An 18880-nucleotide genomic window follows, 5' to 3' on the forward strand; every position below is an offset into this window, starting at 1 on the left:
TGACAGTAACAGGGCAGTGACCTGTCCCTGTCCTTATCTCAACCCATGAGCCTCCTGCTGTGTTTTCTCCCCCTGGCCAGCTGAGGAAGGGAGCGATGGAGCAGCTTTGGTGGGCACCTGGCCTGCAGCCAGGGTCAGCACACTGTAGGTGGTTAGAGCACTGCTGATGCTGCATTTTCCCTTTTCCACAGCAGCTGCACAGTCTGATCCCAGCGGTGCTGAAGTTCCAGGTGTGCTTTGAGTCAGCAGAAGGCACTGCCAGAGCCCATGTGCTGCTCCTGCCTCAGCCCCACGGGGAACTGCTCTGGCCTGAACTCCATCCAGCAAACCAAAAACGTTCCTGCCCAAGGCCTGCAGCCCCCAGGCCCTGCTGGTACACAGCCTTGCCCACAGCAGTGTTTGAGGAGCACCAGTGCAAGCTGCTCACCCCTCAGCACAGTCTGGCATTCCCAGCAGAAGAGCCAGCTGTGTGCCATAAATCTTGGGAAGGATCTGCTTTCTTGCTCAAAAGTCCTGTTTGTGGCCAGAAACTGAAAGGGTCTGGATCATATCTTGTTATTGGAGAGAAGGAAAACAGAACAACGACAGCAAAAGAACAGCTCTCACCAAACCTGCAACCTACAACTCTTTGTAACTCTGAAACCTCCTCCTATGCTCTGAGCCACCTTCTCAACAACTGTGCAGCACAGCAAGAGACATTAACAGGCTTAAGTGAATATTCCCATTTTTATACCTTTTCTATTACCTGACCTAACTAAAATGTTGACTCAGTGGTGGTACTGCAATTCCCCTGACAAAGCAGCCCTTTGGTACAGCACAGTGAGCTGAAACTCAGGTTCCATTTGAACAGTGGTGGCAGCACTTAAAACCATTTGCTTTGGAAATGCCCTTGACACTAAATATTAATAAAACCTTTACATTGGAGGTCTGTGGGGTTTTGAAAAGAAAACTAATACATATGGAGGGAGACAAGCAAAGCAAAAGAAATTGGAAAAGAACCACATCTAAGTGACAGAGGAACAGAATGATTTGTCTGGAGAGGTGTCGACAAACGTGTCAGTGCATTTCTGTGAGTGGCACATAAGCAGAAAAGGGGGAGAAGAAAGGATATTGAAAGCAGAGAGGAAAAAGAAGAAAAGTGTGGCAGGAGGAGAGAATAAAGCCTGAGACAAGGCCAGGGCTCTTCAGCAGAGACAGCAGAGGTGTCACACTCACGGCTGTGAGTTCTCACCTCTCTCCTAAGTGCAATCCTGCAATTCCCAAACCTTCCCAGTGCTCCAGCACCCCATCAGAGAGGAACTATCCAAAAAGCAAAAGTCATCTCTCATGGAAGCAGTCCTGAAGTTTTAAGGCAGGACACTGTAGCTGTGCCAAAAACCTTCATCGGTTGTGGAGCTTGTTCTAGATTTTCAGTTTATTTGTCAAAAGCATTTGGCTTGGCTTCATGCCCAACAAACTCCCATTCCTCCCATTAAATGGGATCAAACCAGTGCCAGGAGTTTATGCATTTCCATCCTGCATCCTTGTCTTTGTGACAGGGCCTGATCACACTGAGGTGAGCACGTTCTGGGTGGGACCCACAGGAATAACAAACCCCAAAACAAACTCAGGCAGAGGCAACACCGAGGTGATGAGAGCAAAGTTAGAATCAGCTCGGTGTCCACACTTCCTTCCTCTCCCCAAAGCCATGACTTCAACCAGGAGGAAGAGTAAAATATGCCAGGAAATGTGAACTCTTGCCACTCATTAAGTCTTAGAATGAAGTACTCAGAGATATGAGGAGATTATTCAGAACTCTACCACAGACCCTTGTGCCAACAAAACCACACATGAGACAAACTGACCCGGCTATTTGAAAACAAAAAGTAGTTTCCAGGCTTGCTTGCCTCACTCTTCCCTTTTAAACCCTACCCTCAGCATATTTCGTTTCAATGGTTTTTGCAACAGCCTCAGGCTTAGGTGCCAGGCTGTTTTTACAGGGACTTTTCTCTGGTTTGGCACTCCAGCCAAGGTATTTTCACTGAACCCAATGCACACAGGGTGGGTGTTCCAGGCTTCGGTCAGATTTGGGAATGATTTTTGTGGGTTCAGCCTCAGCACCTCAGACCCAGACAAATCAAACATTAAACACAACAGACACTTTTAAAGATTTGGCCCATGAAGAATGTTCTGCACAATTTATCTCCCAGTGTTGTTCCAGACCCAAGACAAACCACACAGTATTTTTGGGTGGGTTTGTTAACATTTGCCCTGAAAACCATTCTTGAAAAGAAAATAATATTCATTTTCACTGAGGATCAACCTTTGTCTTTCCTACTGAAAACTGTTTACACGTTAATGAGCAGGTATTTCTTGCTGTCCTTTCTTTTCCAGATCCAAAAATTAGGGTAGAGAGAAGCAAAGTGCCCAAGGTCACCAAGCAAAGAGCTGTAGAGGCCCTTCCAACAGTCACATGAAAGGTGAGGGGAAAAGCCACCACACTTTACCTAAAATCTGCTTTAGGAAAAGGGCAATAAATCTGAGCCAGTGGATTTTACTTCTTACTGCATCACTGTTACCTTGGATTTTACAGTCAGACAATGGCACTAAGTTCAACAAAATGCACTTTTCTTCGTCAGACCAAAGACCAGTGTTCAATTTAAACAAAATCCAACTTCTTTTCTTTTCCAGTGGGCAACTTCATTTGACAACCTGATGGATTTTTCTAAGGATTATTTAATGAAATAGAATAGAAATACATTCTAGTAAGTATGTGCATATATGAATATTACAAGTGTCTTTGATTCATTTGTACCAGACTTTCAAATTTTTCATTCTTAGAAACATGTTAGGAAAACCTTTAAGATCATATTTGCTTCTTTATTCAATTGCATTTCAGCCTTGCATTAATGTAGCTAATATAGTCCTTCAAGTATTAAAAATAATATAACCCAATTATCACTTATAATGTTTGTACTTTTAGAGCAAAATATTTTGGTTAACTATGAAAAGTAGTTGATATTTTAACAAGAACCCCTTGGAATAAAACCAGAATGCAAAGGGTCAGTTCACTGTGATTCCCAACCCATTAATTGATTAATTAATTAATTAGAAGCAGCAGTTTCCAGGAAATTTTTCTTAACAAAGTATCAAAGCCTGCAAAGGAAAAATAATTAATGAAAGCATTGTCAGAGCCTTAAATGAACCCCCTAGTGGAACACAGCAGGATGAGCAAACAGATGTGAGAGCCTCTGGGTGTGTGAGTGTGGAAAGGCAGGAAGGACAGGGCTGCTGGTCCCTCTGCAGCCCGGCACTCCCGCGGGGCTGGCACCCACCTGGGGCAGCATCCGATTTTCCTCCTCCAGCTGTCTTACTCTGGCCTCCAGCTGCCTAACATAGGACAAGGTTGATTCTAAAAAATCAAACAGAAAAAAACTCGTATTATCCACAGAGATCTGCTCGTGTTCACCAGTGCCAGAGCCTGCGCCACACTCTCACTTGTACTCACAGCAGACTGCCTCTCTCAAATATCCATGGAACATCCCACTCTGCTCCTCCCAGGGCAGAGCAAACACCACTGACCCTGGAACTGATCAATTCCTTGCTGCTTGTGATTCTGCACCTTACGGTGGTCTTTTCTCAGACCCAAGGTGTAGCTGCATTTTTCTTCACAGAGAAAAGCAAGGCACAACTTCCCAAGGCTATTTCTAGGATTCACATTCTCTGAACCTCAGGGAAAGAAAAAACAATTTATCTCAGTTGCTGCTCCCCTTGTTGTTCACAAGTGGAATGCATTGTGCAGGATTGTTTACCTGAAGGGAATTGGTAACTGGATTCTGGTGTGAGTGTTTTGATTCATTGACAAAATGAATCCATGTGTGTGGTGGGACTGTTGGCTGACAGCCACAAGATTCTGGGCAGTTGAGTTGAGTTGAGTGCTTGGCAGATTCAGTGTAATATGGTTTAATATAATATAGAATAATAGAGTAATTAATCTGCCTTCTGATAAGATGTAGTCCTTGTCATTTTCTTGCCTTTGTTGGGGTCACCCTGCTTTTACTCTACCAAGGAATCTCACAGAAAGACAACACTTGCTTGAGTTTTCCAACCCATCCCCACCTGGAAACGCTCCACATGGACAATGCACCATCCCACACAGACAATGCACTATCCCACATGGACAATGCACCATCCCACATGGACAATGCACCATCCATGACATGGACTCACAATGGACAATGCACCCCACATGGACAATGCACCGCCCCCATATAATGACATGGACAATGCACTATCCCACATGGACAATGCACCATCCCACATGGATAATGCACCGTCCCACATGGATAATGCACTGTCCCACATGGACAATGCACTATCCCACATGGATAATGCACTATCCCACATGGAATAATGCACTAACCCACATGGATAATGCACCGTCCCACATGGATAATGCACCATCCCACATGGAACAATGCACTAACCCACATGGATAATGCACTGTCCCACATGGACAATGCACCGTCCCACATGAGACAATGCACCGTCCCACATGGAATAATGCACTAACCCACGTGGATAATGCACCGTCCCACATGGATAATGCACCATCCCACATGGATAATGCACTATCCCACTGGCTCAGCACTGCAGAGCCCAGGGAGAGCAGAGGGTGCTGTGCAGGCAGAGGGGTCAGAGGCACCCCTCACACCCTCCCGGGGCTCTGGGGCACACACAGCCTCCCCAGCAGCACAGCAGCTCCTGGGCTCCACCAGGCTGTGCTGCCACAGCTGGGGCTGGGCTGGAAGCAGCTGTGTGTCCCCAGGACCTGGGAGGTCCCCAGCTGGTTGACAGCAGGACCAGCCAGGGCACAGAGCAGCTCCTGGCGTGTCCTCCTCTGCCCCAGGGACACACTCCCACTGCCCTGCTCTGCCCTCAGGACTGCACAGAGAGCAAACCCTGCTTGCTCTGCTCACCAGGCACTCACTGACCTCCACAAGGGCAACCTTTGGGGCCTTGTGAAGAACATGAGGCACTCCCAGTCTGCTCCCAAGAGCCTGACATAAGAAGAGGAGATCCCTGATCCGGCACTAAAAGCACCCATGAGCTTTGCCATCAGACATTTCTCGGGTCACTTACAAGTGCTGCTCTCAAAGTCCTGGATCTAAGAGAGAGACATGTCTAGGAATGCAGCACTCAAGTGTAAGAAAAAAGGTGCAGAAAAACTGCTGTGACTCCTGCACCTCTTTGTATGTAGGTGGAATTCTGCAGGTACTCATTCCTGACTCAGTGAGCCACTCAACTCCCTATGAGATGTCAATTCCCATCACACATTTGTACTCACATTGCCATGTAATTAGCAAAATTGATGATTGATGGTATGGAATCCATGGGTATCAGGGCGCTGCTGATGGCTGATACAGCCCTTCAAAGCTGCATTGACAGCACAGCTGTTCACTGGTTTAAATTGACAGATGAATTTGGGCATGAATTGCCTCTGATAGCTCAACACTGCTGCAGCCTGCCCGTAAAATAAGGGAAATAAGGTGTCACTTACTGCTCTTACAAGACTGCAATAGGCTAAAATATGCATGGGAATTTACACAACATGAAGACAACAAAGAGTAATTTGTCAAAGATGATTAATGCCCAGCCAGGCACTGGATTAAAAATAGCCTTGTGCAATAAAAGAGGAAGAGGTAATCTGAGGTTCTGCAGGCTCTGCTGCCTGAGGATTTTCATAGTTAGTGATGGGTGCATCTCTGGAGAGCTGCTGAGCCCGGCTCAGATGAGCACTTAGGAGATGAACAGCTCATTCAATTAACTGCCAACGACAGGGACCCTCCCACCAAATCAGCTCCTTCCCAGCACAGGCACTCCTGGGAAGGGCTGCAGGAGCTCCCTCACATCATATTAGCACAGGCAACAGCCCCCAGCACATCCCAACCCTCCCCTCTGCTGTTTTCCATGTGAGATGGCTCCTGAGCACTCATTATGTCAGAGGGCTGGACCAGGAGCTCCCTCTGGCACTGGCCAGCCCTAAATTCCTTGGTTACAGGTTCACTGCTGCGTCAGTGTGGGTTTGGACTTCATGCTCCAGTCCAGCTTCCCACCAGTTCCCTCCCCTCTGGATTCTCTTCAGCTCCAGGCTGACACAGACACATTTTATGAAAAATTCTTTCCTTAGGATTTTTTCTCCTGAGAAGCTGAGAGGCCTCAGGAACAAAATGTAAGCAATGGTTATCTGCTGCTGTGGAATGCAACAGGTGCATCTGTGATTGGTCTCATGTGGTTGTTTCTAATTAATGGCCAATCACAGTCCAGCTGGCTCGGACTCTGTCCGAGACACAAGCCTTTGTTGTCATTCCTTCTTTTTCTATTCTTAGCTAGCCTTCTGATGAAATCCTTTCTTCTATTATTTTAGTATAGTTTTAATATAATATATATCATAAAATAATAAATCAAGCCTTCTGAAACATGGAGTCAGATCCTCATATCTTCCCTCATCCCAAGACCCCTGTGAACACCACCACACCAGGCCTTCTGGGATTTCCTGGCTGAGCATTCCTTATCTCCTCAGATAACACACACCTCTTGGCAATATCTGCCTCTTATTAGTTTTATTCCTTCACTTGTCTGTTGGGAGTCCAGAGCACAGATCCCTGCTGCTTCAAATCACACAACTCTGCCTCAGTTCTCAACTTCCCAATGCCAGCTGAGGATGTGGTCTGGAATCTCTGTGCCTCTTAACCCTCCTAAAGTGTGAAACAGTTACTTAAATCTCTCTTGTAATCTGATTAAAAGGGAAAATTAGGTCATCTACCAAAAGCTTGAGCAAGCAAATCCTAATGTATGTGAGTCTTCTTGACACACAGACTAGACACATATATATTTCAGGATCTGTTAATATATTTATGCTGGGATTTTATCAGCTTAGAGGAAAAATGAGCAGAAAAGTCAGTCAAGGACACAGCAGACAGAGAAATTGAAAACACAGTGAAAGTGAAACACAGTCACCAAACTTTAAAACTTTAAAAAAAAAAGACCCAACCAAACAAAAGTTGCACCAAAAGTGTTTATGAGAAGACCTGTATGGTCCATCTTTTCTGCTCTGGAGCATCCTGTGCAAACAGGTCAGTCAGTCACTGGCTCATGTCATTACTGCCAGATTCAACCCCTGTGGGCCCCTTGTTTACAAGATTTCCACTCCTTCCCATCTCCCTTTGTGAGGCATTGCTAAGGATGTCACAATTTGGAAAAATTCCCATTCTCAGGAATAGGTTACCACTAAATGAGCTTCCCTCCTTGAGCTTCCTGTGCTCTTAACACCACTGAGAACATGATCAAGGTGGTTCTTCATTCCAGGGCTGAAATAAAACTATTTTCTGAACTATTAGAGACACAGAAATATCTTGCTGTTAGGGAAATTCAGTGACAATTCACCCTCTCTCCACATCTGTCACTCTAACATGTTGTAAGAGAACATCAATATTTACGTAGCTGATCTCTTTTTCTTTTGACATCCACACTCTTGAAGCAAGGAGATATTTTGGGGTTATGTCAAACTTTATCAGACACTTCCATTGCTGCCAAAGGCATATTTGTGCATTGGATTTATCCATTTTTATATGACTGTGCCTGGTCTCAGTCTAGCAAGGAATTCATAATATTTTTTAAGCCAGATTATCCTCTGCTGTTTTAGAATGGGGGAGGATGTCATGTTAAATTCTGATATTTTCCTTTTTCTTTCTGGGTTTGTTTTGGTTGTTTTGTTTTTTTTTGGTTTTTTTGGAGGCTTACAACTCACAGGCAGCTGTGGGACTGCACTGGAGAACATTTTAAAGTCTGAGATCCTCTACACAATTATTAAATTCCTGGAAAAGGGATGAGAACCCCAAAAAAGGCAAAAACCCAGAGGTTCAACCAACTTTTCTGCTTGTTCATAGGAGCTGGAGTAACAAGCTCAGTATGGCAGGTGGAAGGGATTTTAACCAAGAGAGGAATAATTGAGGGAAAGACAGAAAGGGAGACCCAAGAGCTGGACAGGAGGCTGCTCTGAGACAGTCCAAACATCCTCATGGCCAAAAAAAGGAAAAACACAATTTGGTGATAATGCAAAATTCACCTGGGTTCTGTTACCAGCAGCTCTTCCTGCTCTGGTACTCATGTTTCTAAAGGAGGTCTCCAGAATCCCTGGGAGCCACATCCCAAAGCACATTTTTAAACATTCAGGGTATAAATGAGGGAAACTGCCAACAATTCACCTGGGCAAAGGATTCAGCATGTTGGGTGTAGGAATACTTGGATGTGTGGCAACAAGGGTTTGGCTGAGGTACATCCAACTTCAACAAACTGCATTTGTTACGCTGCTCTTCCAGAACCACAGAATTAACTAGGTTGGAAAATACCTTTGAGACTCCTGCAGTGTGCTGGCAGGAATTTAATAATTGCACATCAAATCAGATTTTGGTCATTCTAATCCACACCCAGCACACTGCAGTGACAATTAAATAATCTTTCCATAAATGGGAAATAAAAACCAAGGTTGTGCAAGGGGTGCTCTAAACCCTCCTGTAACTGCCTGGTAGCTCCACACATTTAGGAAAGGGTTTCTCTGCTAACTGGGAGCAGATTCAATGACATGCAAACCATCTCCCTGTCCTAGAATTCCTAGTCATCTGATTTAATTGCCTCAATATTAACATTCATGACTGAGACAAGCTATCACTGCAATCCATCCCCTTTCAGCTACCTTGCTTGGATATAAAAAAATAAAATGGCACTGCTGGATTTACACTCAGCAATTCACACCCCTTGCACTCAGTGCTGGCAGTGTCCACCTCCCCAGGGCAGGATCAGAAGACCTCCCAAGGTCATTTTTAGCCCTGTCTCCTGTGATTTTCTATTAGGGTTGCACATCTTACATAACATCCCTGACTGAGGAAGTGCTGGAGAACTCCTTGTGCAGCCCAATTCCCCCACAGTGCTGCCACGCTGGGATTAGTGCTACCATGTAGAAAGAAAGACAGACATCTGCCCAAGGCAGGATTTTATTAAGCTCAACAGAATGCTTAGGAGCTATTTATGACAAAGGCACATATTCTCAGGAAGTTTTGGGACAGTGAGCACCATGGCACTAAGACAGGGTTTGCATTTCTCAGTCTTGCTGTTGTCTGGAATTCTCCAGCCCCAAGCTCAGATTCCTCCTGATTATGGATCCAGCAATTCTTGACTTCTCCCAGTAATTAAAAATATCATTAACTAAGCTGAGCTAGTTCACCAAGTGTGTCAAAACTGCATCCTAGCAAAGGGAAAAGCTGGCACATGCTGGTTAAAATATCCAGGGTGCAGTGGCAGCCCTGCCACTTCTCAGGCATTGTGTGCCATGTTTCCCCTTCTCAGCACACATTACACACAGGCAGGTGCTAATTACCTTATCTCTGCAATCTGAGAATTTTATTCAGATTTCACACAAAAAATAGTGTGTTTTCTCAGGTGCAGCAGCTTTTAATCACAGATTAACTATTTATTAGAAGAAAGCATACTCTCCTTATTTAAGGCAGCCCTTGCCATGCCTTTACCAATTCAGTGATGGAGTCTGACTCAGATTCCAAAGTGGTTACATTTGCCTGGATTTAGGTGCCACTGTGGATCAGGCAGTTCAGTGAGCAGGTCTGGGCTGACTGTGCACACACACCCCCCTGGTGAAGCTTTCCCAAGGCTTTCCTTCTTCCCCAGATCACCAAGGAATGCCCCAGGTCACCCAAATGCTGCCTGTGACACAACTTACCAGAAATGTAATGTTGGCTTCCACTTAAGAACGTTACTGATTTAGGCTTAGGAGGTTTTGTTGCACCTTTAGCTTTAAGTGCAACAAAATTTCCAGTTGAATTCACCTGGAAAAAAAAGAAACTAAAAAAAAAGCTTTAAAAAAGGTTTAAAAACCTTGCATGGAGAATAAAGGATTCAACCACAGGAGCACCTAAAAACGACCTCAGATGTCAGCTGAGGCAACGCTCTTGCTAACAGTTGGATAACACTGTCACACTAATGGGCTGCTGAAACACTAGCCTTGCTTTGTTTGAGGTTTTTTGGTGCTAGAGGTGACAACAGCAAGGCTTTCCTTGCTGGCCTGTTTGATACTCTGTTAGCTCCCCTCCAGCCTGTGCTAAATGCATTTGGCACAGTATTGATGGAAACAGAGAAAATCAAACCCATTATGCTGTTGCTGAAGCCTTTCCCACTGGCTGTCAGCTTGTTTTGCTATTGACTGCTGTGGTTTATGATGGGTAAAATCTTTATTGGTTCCATTTACTCAGGTTTGTCCTGTGCCACCACACTCTCCTGGGCTCATCAGGAATGTCCCCAAGAGCAGGCACAGCCCCAGGCCAGGAAACACAGCAGAAGGAAAGGGGGGTGGATGTTCAGCAGGCTCCTGCATGGAACCCAATGGAAAGGTGGAAAAGGCACCAGCTGAGAACAGCTTTGCTTAGGGAAGGGAGATGAAGCACCCATTCATCTCTCCAACCCACTGCCCTCATCTCCTTCCTTCCCCAAGCCAGGCTATTCTCAGGCTTGCCTGTTCCAGCTGATTTCACACAGGAATCTCGACCTCACACCGGTGTCATTGCATCTTTTAAGTGTCCCTTGCTGAAAAGGTCCTGGGTCCCCTGCAAACCTGTGGCCACTGAGAAACCACTGTATCCACAGAGCCACATCCAGCTTTTCCCAGTTCTGCTGTGCCTCTGTAAAATGAACATTTACAGGATAAAATTAAAAAATACTATAAATGAAAATACAAAGTTTTCCAGCAACAGAAAGATTTGTGCAAAAACCAGAGGGTCAAACTGACTGAGACACCAAGTACATGCACTAAAGGTCGCTCACAATCCCCACAATTCTCCCCAGATGCTCACAGCCACTTTTCTTAGCTCATAAAATTGTGTTTCACAAGCTCCAATCATCAGATGTTGAAGAAACATAGTTTAGAAAAGATAATTTGGGTGAGAATTTTACTATTGGTACAGCAATCTCAAGTTAATAATACATTGGCTTCCACCTGGCAAACTGCAGCTTAGGCCAAAGCTGAGAACCACATCTCCAGGAATTGTGAATCAGACCAAACCTCTCAATCATTTTTATGCTCATCTAGTGCCTTGTTAGGAGGCAGTTATTCAACCTGTAAACTCCTCTTTTATGGGGAACTGTTTGTGTGACTCAATCCCAAATTCAAACAATGTCCCTGAGAGTACAGAAATAGAAGTTCTCTCATTACTGAAACCATTGAACCATTGAACATTTTGTTGCTACAACTACAAAAGAGATGCCAAAACTCACAACAAAGATCAATAGCTACATGAATACGTGGGGGAACAGCCAGCCCACAACAGTCCCTGTTCTGGGTGTATGTGGGGTAAATTTGAAGGAGAGAGAAGGGCTCCAAGAGATGTTTGGGCAGCAGGCAGTGCCAGCAAAGCAAGAGGGGCAGCAGGGCACTCTCTCAGGCTCTGTTCCCAGCTCCTTGCCTCACTTCTGATCCTGCTGATGCTTCATTCCCTGCAACAGGAGCATCCTGCATGAGCTGTGCTGTGCACACAACATCCAAAGCTCCTGTAAACACAGCAGGAAAAACTACAAAACCAGTAAACATCAAGGGAAAAAGCAGCAAGATGTGCACAATGATCCAGCTCTGTGAGGAGCAGTGGGGAGCATTCTCATGAGCAGGCAAGGGCAGGAGCTGGGGAACTGCCAGAGGAGGACAGGCCAACCTGGGCAAACTCAGTGGAGATTTAAAATTATCAGGACAAAAGGAGGGTTTGGATTAATTTCTTTACACTGAGTGATTAAGATGTAGGACAGGCTATTAAATGCTGTAAAAGATGTTACAAGATTAACTATGTCCTGGGGACTGAAACCACCCTCTTGCTTCCAGAGCCCATTAAAGAGCCATGGTACAGTAACACCTGCCTGTCCCTCCTGAGCTGGGCACATTTAAAGCAGGAAAGATGAGCATTTTGTAAAATTACTGCACCAGCAATCTCAGCACAGAACCTAATTCCAAGGAAAAATTAGCTCTATCCATTTCAGCTGGCAGCTACACAATAGCAGAGGGAAAGGCTCTTGGTGCAGTCTCCATCTCCTCTGTAAGACTCTTTTGGAATGATTGGGGAAGGGATAACAAAAAGAAAGAATCAAATGACAAAGTATTTAAAATCTATCAGTGCAAGCATGTCGCTCTCTAGGGACTCACATCTCCTGGGCTGCTCCCTGCACAGCTGGAGCATCCATGTCTCCAGAGAAAATCCCTGGGAGGGGAAGCCCCAAGAGGGACCTCAGGGGTCAGGAATCTGTGTCCAGCTCTGGCTGAAATCAGCACTCAGCTACTTCAGCACTTAGGAAAACTCTGCAGATGTCTCCTGCATGTTCCTCATAGCCCAAACATTCTGACCTTAGGGGCAGAAAGATTCCTGTGCCAGAGCAGACAGACATCACCCAATAGAGGATACTGCCCGAGTTTCAGCTCATTATTTCCCTAATTTCTGAAGATCTGCATGTCTGATCAGTATCTCTGTGCTCCTGATATGATGCTGGGATTATGGGATTATTCCAGAGAGATTCCCAGCAGCCAGGGCAGAGGGGACTCAGGTGCTGCAAACCAAACCCTGCCACATTTAGGCTTCCAAGCTCTCCCAGGGATGGGGTTTAGGCACCTTTTATATATTTCTCTATCCACATGGTGAGATTATTTCTCTCCTAAACCCACATTTTCCCCTACCTTGTTGCCTTTGCTGCCTTCCTGAGATTCCTGTGGCTGCATCCTACAATGTTGCAGCTAGGCCTGGGAACTAATCAGACTGTGCTTTATCTGGTGAAAGTGCACAGACACAAACCCACGCCACGGACTGATGCAGAACAACACTTGTGAGAGGGGAACACATGTTTTATCAGAGCTTCAGAGGAAGCCAAATGCTCCACATGAACAACTTCCTGGTTTCTCAGTGCCCTTTCAGTGTTATCTCACTGCAATCAACACACACTGCTGTTTTGCTAATATAATGCTATTTAAAACACTCATCATTTAAAAGCAATCTCAACACAGGTAATGAAGCACAGCACGTATTACTGAGAGCTGTACTAGGCACATTTACCTGCTAGAAAGCTGTTGAATTAATGATTTATAATTATTTACCCCCAGACATGGCAAATGGAGCCCCCTGCCCTCTCCTTTGCTGCTGGTTGTGAATCTGCAATGTCTTTGTGGCAAAGCCAGCTGAGCTTTCCCAAGGCAGCACATCCAACAAGCAGCTGCTCCTTCCCTGGGCTGCATCTGAGACTCCTGCAGTGATCCCCCAGATCCCAGCACAGCAGGTGTGGCAGCTCCCCCACTGAGGGGACTTCTCCCTAGTGCTGGTGAAGCTCATCTTGGGATTTACACATTGTGAGCAGCTTCCTGACTGTCACAGTCATATTTTCTGCAAAAATCCCTTTGCCAGGATTCTTCTCCTGGGAAGCTGAGAAACCTCAGAGAAAAACAATAATTATCTGATTTGTTTCTCCTGTGTTTTGCTGCTTTGGAATGTGTTTGGCCATTGTTTACCCACAGGTGATTGTTTCATTGGTTTGATGTGAATTGTTTTGACTCATTGGCCAATCAGGGTCAAGCTGTGTCAGGACTCTGGAAAGAATCACAAGATTTTCATTACTGTCTTTCTAGCCTTCTGTAAGTATCCTTTCTGTATTATTTAGTATAGTATTCTTTAATATAATATAGTATCATAAAATAATAAATTAGCCTTCTGAGAACATGAAGTCAGATTCATCATTCCTTCCTTTGTCTGGGAAGCCCACAAATACAATACCTGACCAAAGAGGTGAAGGAAGCACTTTCACTTTAACACACTTCCAAGACTCAACCATCTCTCCATGCAGTCCTAACTAAAGGACTTCAATTGCCTTCCATGGACTGGTCTGTCCAGGCCTGTGGATGTGTGTCCATCCAAATCAGCCACCCAGCACAGCCATTCCCAAATCCATGTCCCTCTCAAACACAGGAATTGATGCCACTGCTGTTGGCTGCCCCAGCACCTTCTCCTTTTATGTTCCAAGCACCATTTCATCCAACAGGGACGAAATCAGCCAAATGCAGGAAGTGCTCTAGAACCTGAACATGGCAAATCAGCAGTTGCAAGAATTCCTCAAGTTTCTAAATCATCTGCATCCATTTTCAGGATGTGTTCATCCATTGCAGTGCTGTGTTCAGCAGGAGGGCCTGCAGACAAAGCTGGGATGACTCAGGGAGCGCAGCCCAACTTGAGAGCTCTCCCAGCTGCTTATCTTCACCATCAGAACAAAACAAACATTTTAAACAAGGTCTCCTCTGTTTATTTCCTGGTTATTCACTAATGGGAAAGCAATTTACGCATTTCCTCTCCCCAAACATACAAAGAATTGAGCAGGGCTGTTGGTTCCAAAGGCTGCTGGAAGTGGTTGTGTCCTTCTGGCTGGGGTTTACACGGAGCAGCCCGTGACCAATCCATGCCCTGGCTCAGGGAGCTCCTCAGGGCCCTTTCCTGCCCCTCCTGGGCCACTCAACACACACTGAAAGATGAGTCAGACTCAAAAATCAAGTGCATGTGTCTATGTGGACCTGTGCATGTGAGGGGAGGGTTTTCCTATGAACTACCTGCCCTGAAATTACCAGGATTTCTCTCTGGCCACTCTGAAATCTGCTTTTATAGGGTTACAAGGAGGAAGAATTTGTCCCATCAGCAGGAAAAAAGCAGCAAGAGACAGGTGAGCATTTCCCAAGCAGGTGGTACTGGCTCATTTATCACCTCTCATTATTGCTACTAATTAAACTAAAATACAGTAATGTTGTGAAATAGAATAAATTCTAAAAAAAAAATTTTAAAACCCTGACATTTTTCTCTACCAGCAGCTGCAAAGTAGCACTAAAAATCTCCTGAGATTTTTTAGAATGAAGACAAAAAGAATTATTCCCAGGGTTCTGGGCACAAAATAGAGATGTGACTGTAACTACAAACTGCAGGAAAACTCCAAGTAAAACAGTTGGGGGGGGGAAAGGGGATTCCAAATCCTATTATATGACATATGTATGACCACAGCAAGTCATGTTAGAGGCACAGGCAAAGCAGCCTTCCTACTGCTTTATTGCAGAGGGATCAGCTCAGATACTGCAGTGCTGTGGGCAAGGGAGGTAAAATCAGTGTATAAATGAGCTGTCAGGGCAGCTGCTGGAACAAAATGCAGACAGCATCCCAAAATTTCTGGAGAAAATTGAGACATATAGACAGCCTTGGAGGTTTAAGGCTAGAAAAATGCTATTAAAACAAAGCAGTCTGGCTTCCTGCCCTGTGGAGACAAAGGAATTTTGATAATAATTCCAGGAATGCCTGGTTTCCTTTTCACTGCTGGAAGTGGATATGGTTGAAAGAAATCTGTGGGCTTTTTCCTGTAAAGAAAATCTTGGCAGAAACAATTGGACCAAAATTAAATTTATGAATGAGGTTTTTCTGTGTGACTTAGCACATGAACATAAGATCTGTAGCAATAAATTACTGCAGGAGGATTATATATTTCCTGGGGTTTGTGAGCCTGACAACCAGTTCCAATCCATGTGCACTATTTTTGTCATTCCTTAAAACAACCCTGCTTTCATGTTCACCTGTGGAAGCCTGTATCAATTACCTGCAGGAGAAAACCTGCATCAGTTCCCCTCTGGCACTGCTTTTACAGCATGCTGAGCACAAGAAGCAAACCCATCCACCCCAGCTGAAAACCACAGAACATCCCCCAGTGTTTCCTGCATCCACCTGCTCTACAAGGGTATGGAGTTGCCTTTGTGGCACCAAGATTTGGCACATTCCAGCTGTTAACATCCCAAAATCTTACACAAATATGACCCCCAGCATCCCCCTGGTATTTCCTGGAAGGCAACAAGCAATCCTGGCCTCACTAAGGGTACAGAGATCTGCCCTCAGCTTCAAAGCCCACAGAAACTTCCAGTCCTAAGGAAGACTGACAGAAAAACAGAGCACAGGGCTGGAGACCAAAAGGAATCTCCTTTCCTCCCATTCTTCCCAGAGCAGCAATTACAACACACTGACCCCAGGAAGAGCTGGCACACACAACAAATGCCTGCCTGGAAAGGTGCCAGCAGCTCAGGGAAATTGCAAGCTCACTTTCCCCATAGAATAAACACATTTCAAGGAGGTTCCTTGAAAAACAAGGAACCTTTCCTCTGGCAGAGCAGCCACTGAGAGCTCCACACTTCCCTACCCAGCCTGCTCTTTCCAAGGGAAAGGGAACTTTCTGGCACGGCTGGAATAACTCTTTTTGGGCACTCAGCTTCCAGTTCTGGTGGGAACTGAACACTCCCAGCAGTGGCAAGTCCCACCATTCCTCATCAGCCTAACTGTGACCAAAGCACCTGGGCAGCAAGTGGAGTGAGAAGTAATGGGAACTGCTCCATTTGCTTTGTTTGTAGAGCTTTGGGTCGGTTTGGGGTTTGGTTTGGTTGTACCTTTTTTTGTCAGAAGGCAAAAAAGGCATTGAACACATCTCTAGCCCATATCCCAGGAAGCTGTAGTGAGTTTTCCCACCTCAGTCTCCTCCTGCTCCCACACCTGCTTGTTCAAAGATGATATTCCCAGGTTTCATTCTCACTTTTTGGTGAGGGAATGCTGGCAGAGGCAGCTGACACAGCTGGCTGAGTTTTGCTGAGAGGATTTGTTCCATGCTGACCTGGGCCTGGCTCCACAGTCAGCACCCAGGGACAAATTTACACTGGGCAGGAGAGCAAGAAAAGTGCTCCCACTGCAGAACACATGAGGTGACAAAAGGGGGTTGTTAGAAGGCCACAGGCTTTTCCTGGTTTTAGTCAAGTCCTTCCTTTAGTCAGTGGTCCAAGGATGCTCTGAAGGGTTATACTCACACTCCCAGGAACTCTGACTCCAAGGGATGCTTCCCATCATCAGAGAAAGAGGAAAAGCAACAACAGGATCAAACCAGGCTCACTCTGCTGTATATACACCTCTTTGGTGAAGTCCCTAAGTAAAAGGACTGAGAGCTGCCTGGCCAACATTTTAATGAGACATCATTTCCACCTAAACATCAGGAGCTTTATTTAAAAGCCATCAAGCCTTGGGTCAAATTCCAGATTTGCCTGCTGATTACTGTCCTTACTGAGGACATTTTATGTTTTGACAAAAATCCTTCTCCTTGAGTTAAGCATGAACACACAAGTTACTGCTCTGTCTTAGAATATGAGATTAAAGGGTCAGATCTCTAAAGGACTGGAACTTCTGTAAGAGAAAGATTGAGGGAGAGACTCACACCTGGATTTGAAGCTTTTGGAAGGGAGAGACAGGGTGGCAGAGTCAAAGAAAGGAAACATGACCTCAGTTCAAACTAACAAGTGAGACAAATCTCTCCTGGTGGAAGCCAGAGGAATGCAGACCTGTTTGGGAAAGTAAAATCAGAGGAATTGAGTAACTATCAGCAATCTTATTTCCAGAAAAGAACCTTATCTTTACTGCCTCATTTTTAACATAAACACAATGTTTCTTATGTGGCAGTAAAGAATTCCCTGTAAAGAATTTGTGGTTTTTTCTTGCCATCCATTACATCCAAAGTGTACAATCCCTTGAGCATCAAGCATTTACCACTGGACACAGTAAATGTTGGCAGTGGCCAATTTTGTCTCAGTGTAATTGTTCACTGTGTCATGACAATTCCTACCCTGGTCTTCTTCTTGCTAAAGGCCAAAGAACATCCACTGCTGGGGCCACCAAACCAGCTTCTTTCACAGAGCCACAGAACAGTCTGAGTTGGAGCAACAGATCACATTTCAGAACCACAAAATAAATACATAAAAATAAGTTGAAAATGGTTTTTGTCAAAAGCTCTTTCCTTGCAACAACAGCTGCCTCAGTTCATAATTCCCAGGTGTTCAGACCCTCCCTGTGTCACAGGGATTTCCTAGGAACAGGACATCCCATCATAGACATGAATTACTTCAAGATCCAAATCAGTTTTCCTAGTCTTTAATCAGAGACACTTCACTCTTCAATATTTAACACACTGACCTAGGACTAATGCAGGACACTTGTGATTTGAGTATCAATTTTTAAAGTGCTTCTGAAGTCTCAAGAGGCTTTTCCCACTAAAACTCAGCCCATGCTTAACCTATTTACATAGTCTTTCATCTTCCTGCTGTAAGAACATTCAATCAAATCTGCTGAGTCAGATAAACCTCTTTGCAGGAAAAAGGATATTTGTCCTTTGGATTCAGGCTTGAAAAATATAATGGAAACCACAAGTTTTCACAAATTCTGTAGTAAGTGCTGATATTCTGGGGAAACATCTTTGTGAGTCATTATTTGCTGCTTGGGGAGCATATCTGAGGAAATTCTGCATCACAGAAAAGTTTTCCCATGCTGTAAAAAGATAATTTCCCATTCTGTACACTGCAACTTCTCAAATTAAATTCCTTTCCCTGCTGAAATACCAAATCCAACCCATCCAGCCTACAGTTCATTCAGGTACTGAGCAGATCATATGTTGAGCCAAAGTCACTTTGATCCTACAAAGAAAGTACAGTGTTGAATCAGCAGAGGCATCCCCTAGATTGAATTTGCCCCTAATCCAATCAGATCCAGCACTTACTCTGCCCTCCATGTTGAGCACCCCCTCCCAGCCTATTAAAGACAAAGGATTGTCACAGACACATTTTATGAAAAATCCTTTCCTTAGGATTTTTCCTCCTGAGAAGCTGAGAGGCCTCAGGAACAAAATGTAACCAATGGTTATCTGCTGCTGTGGAATGCAACAGGTGCAGCTGTGATTGGTCTCATGTGGTTGTTTCTAATTAATGGCC

General features: G+C 44.9%; 1 protein-coding gene across 3 annotated transcripts in view; it reads right to left on the reverse strand.

Moving 5' to 3' along the window:
- The window catches only part of CCDC85A (coiled-coil domain containing 85A), a 70446-nt gene that overhangs the window by 13608 nt on the left and 37958 nt on the right, over positions 1 to 18880 (reverse strand). For 2 of the 3 annotated variants that reach the window (XM_030945507.1, XM_030945506.1), the window contains exon 3: positions 3315 to 3391. The exons of the other annotated variant lie outside the window; for it this stretch is intronic. In XM_030945507.1, coding sequence (XP_030801367.1) covers positions 3315 to 3391 — 77 coding nt within the window. The remainder of the gene's footprint in view (positions 1 to 3314; positions 3392 to 18880) is intronic. 3 annotated transcript variants of the gene reach the window in all.

The sequence above is a fragment of the Camarhynchus parvulus genome, chromosome 3, assembly GCF_901933205.1.
Source record: "Camarhynchus parvulus chromosome 3, STF_HiC, whole genome shotgun sequence".
Taxonomy (NCBI): domain Eukaryota; kingdom Metazoa; phylum Chordata; class Aves; order Passeriformes; family Thraupidae; genus Camarhynchus; species Camarhynchus parvulus.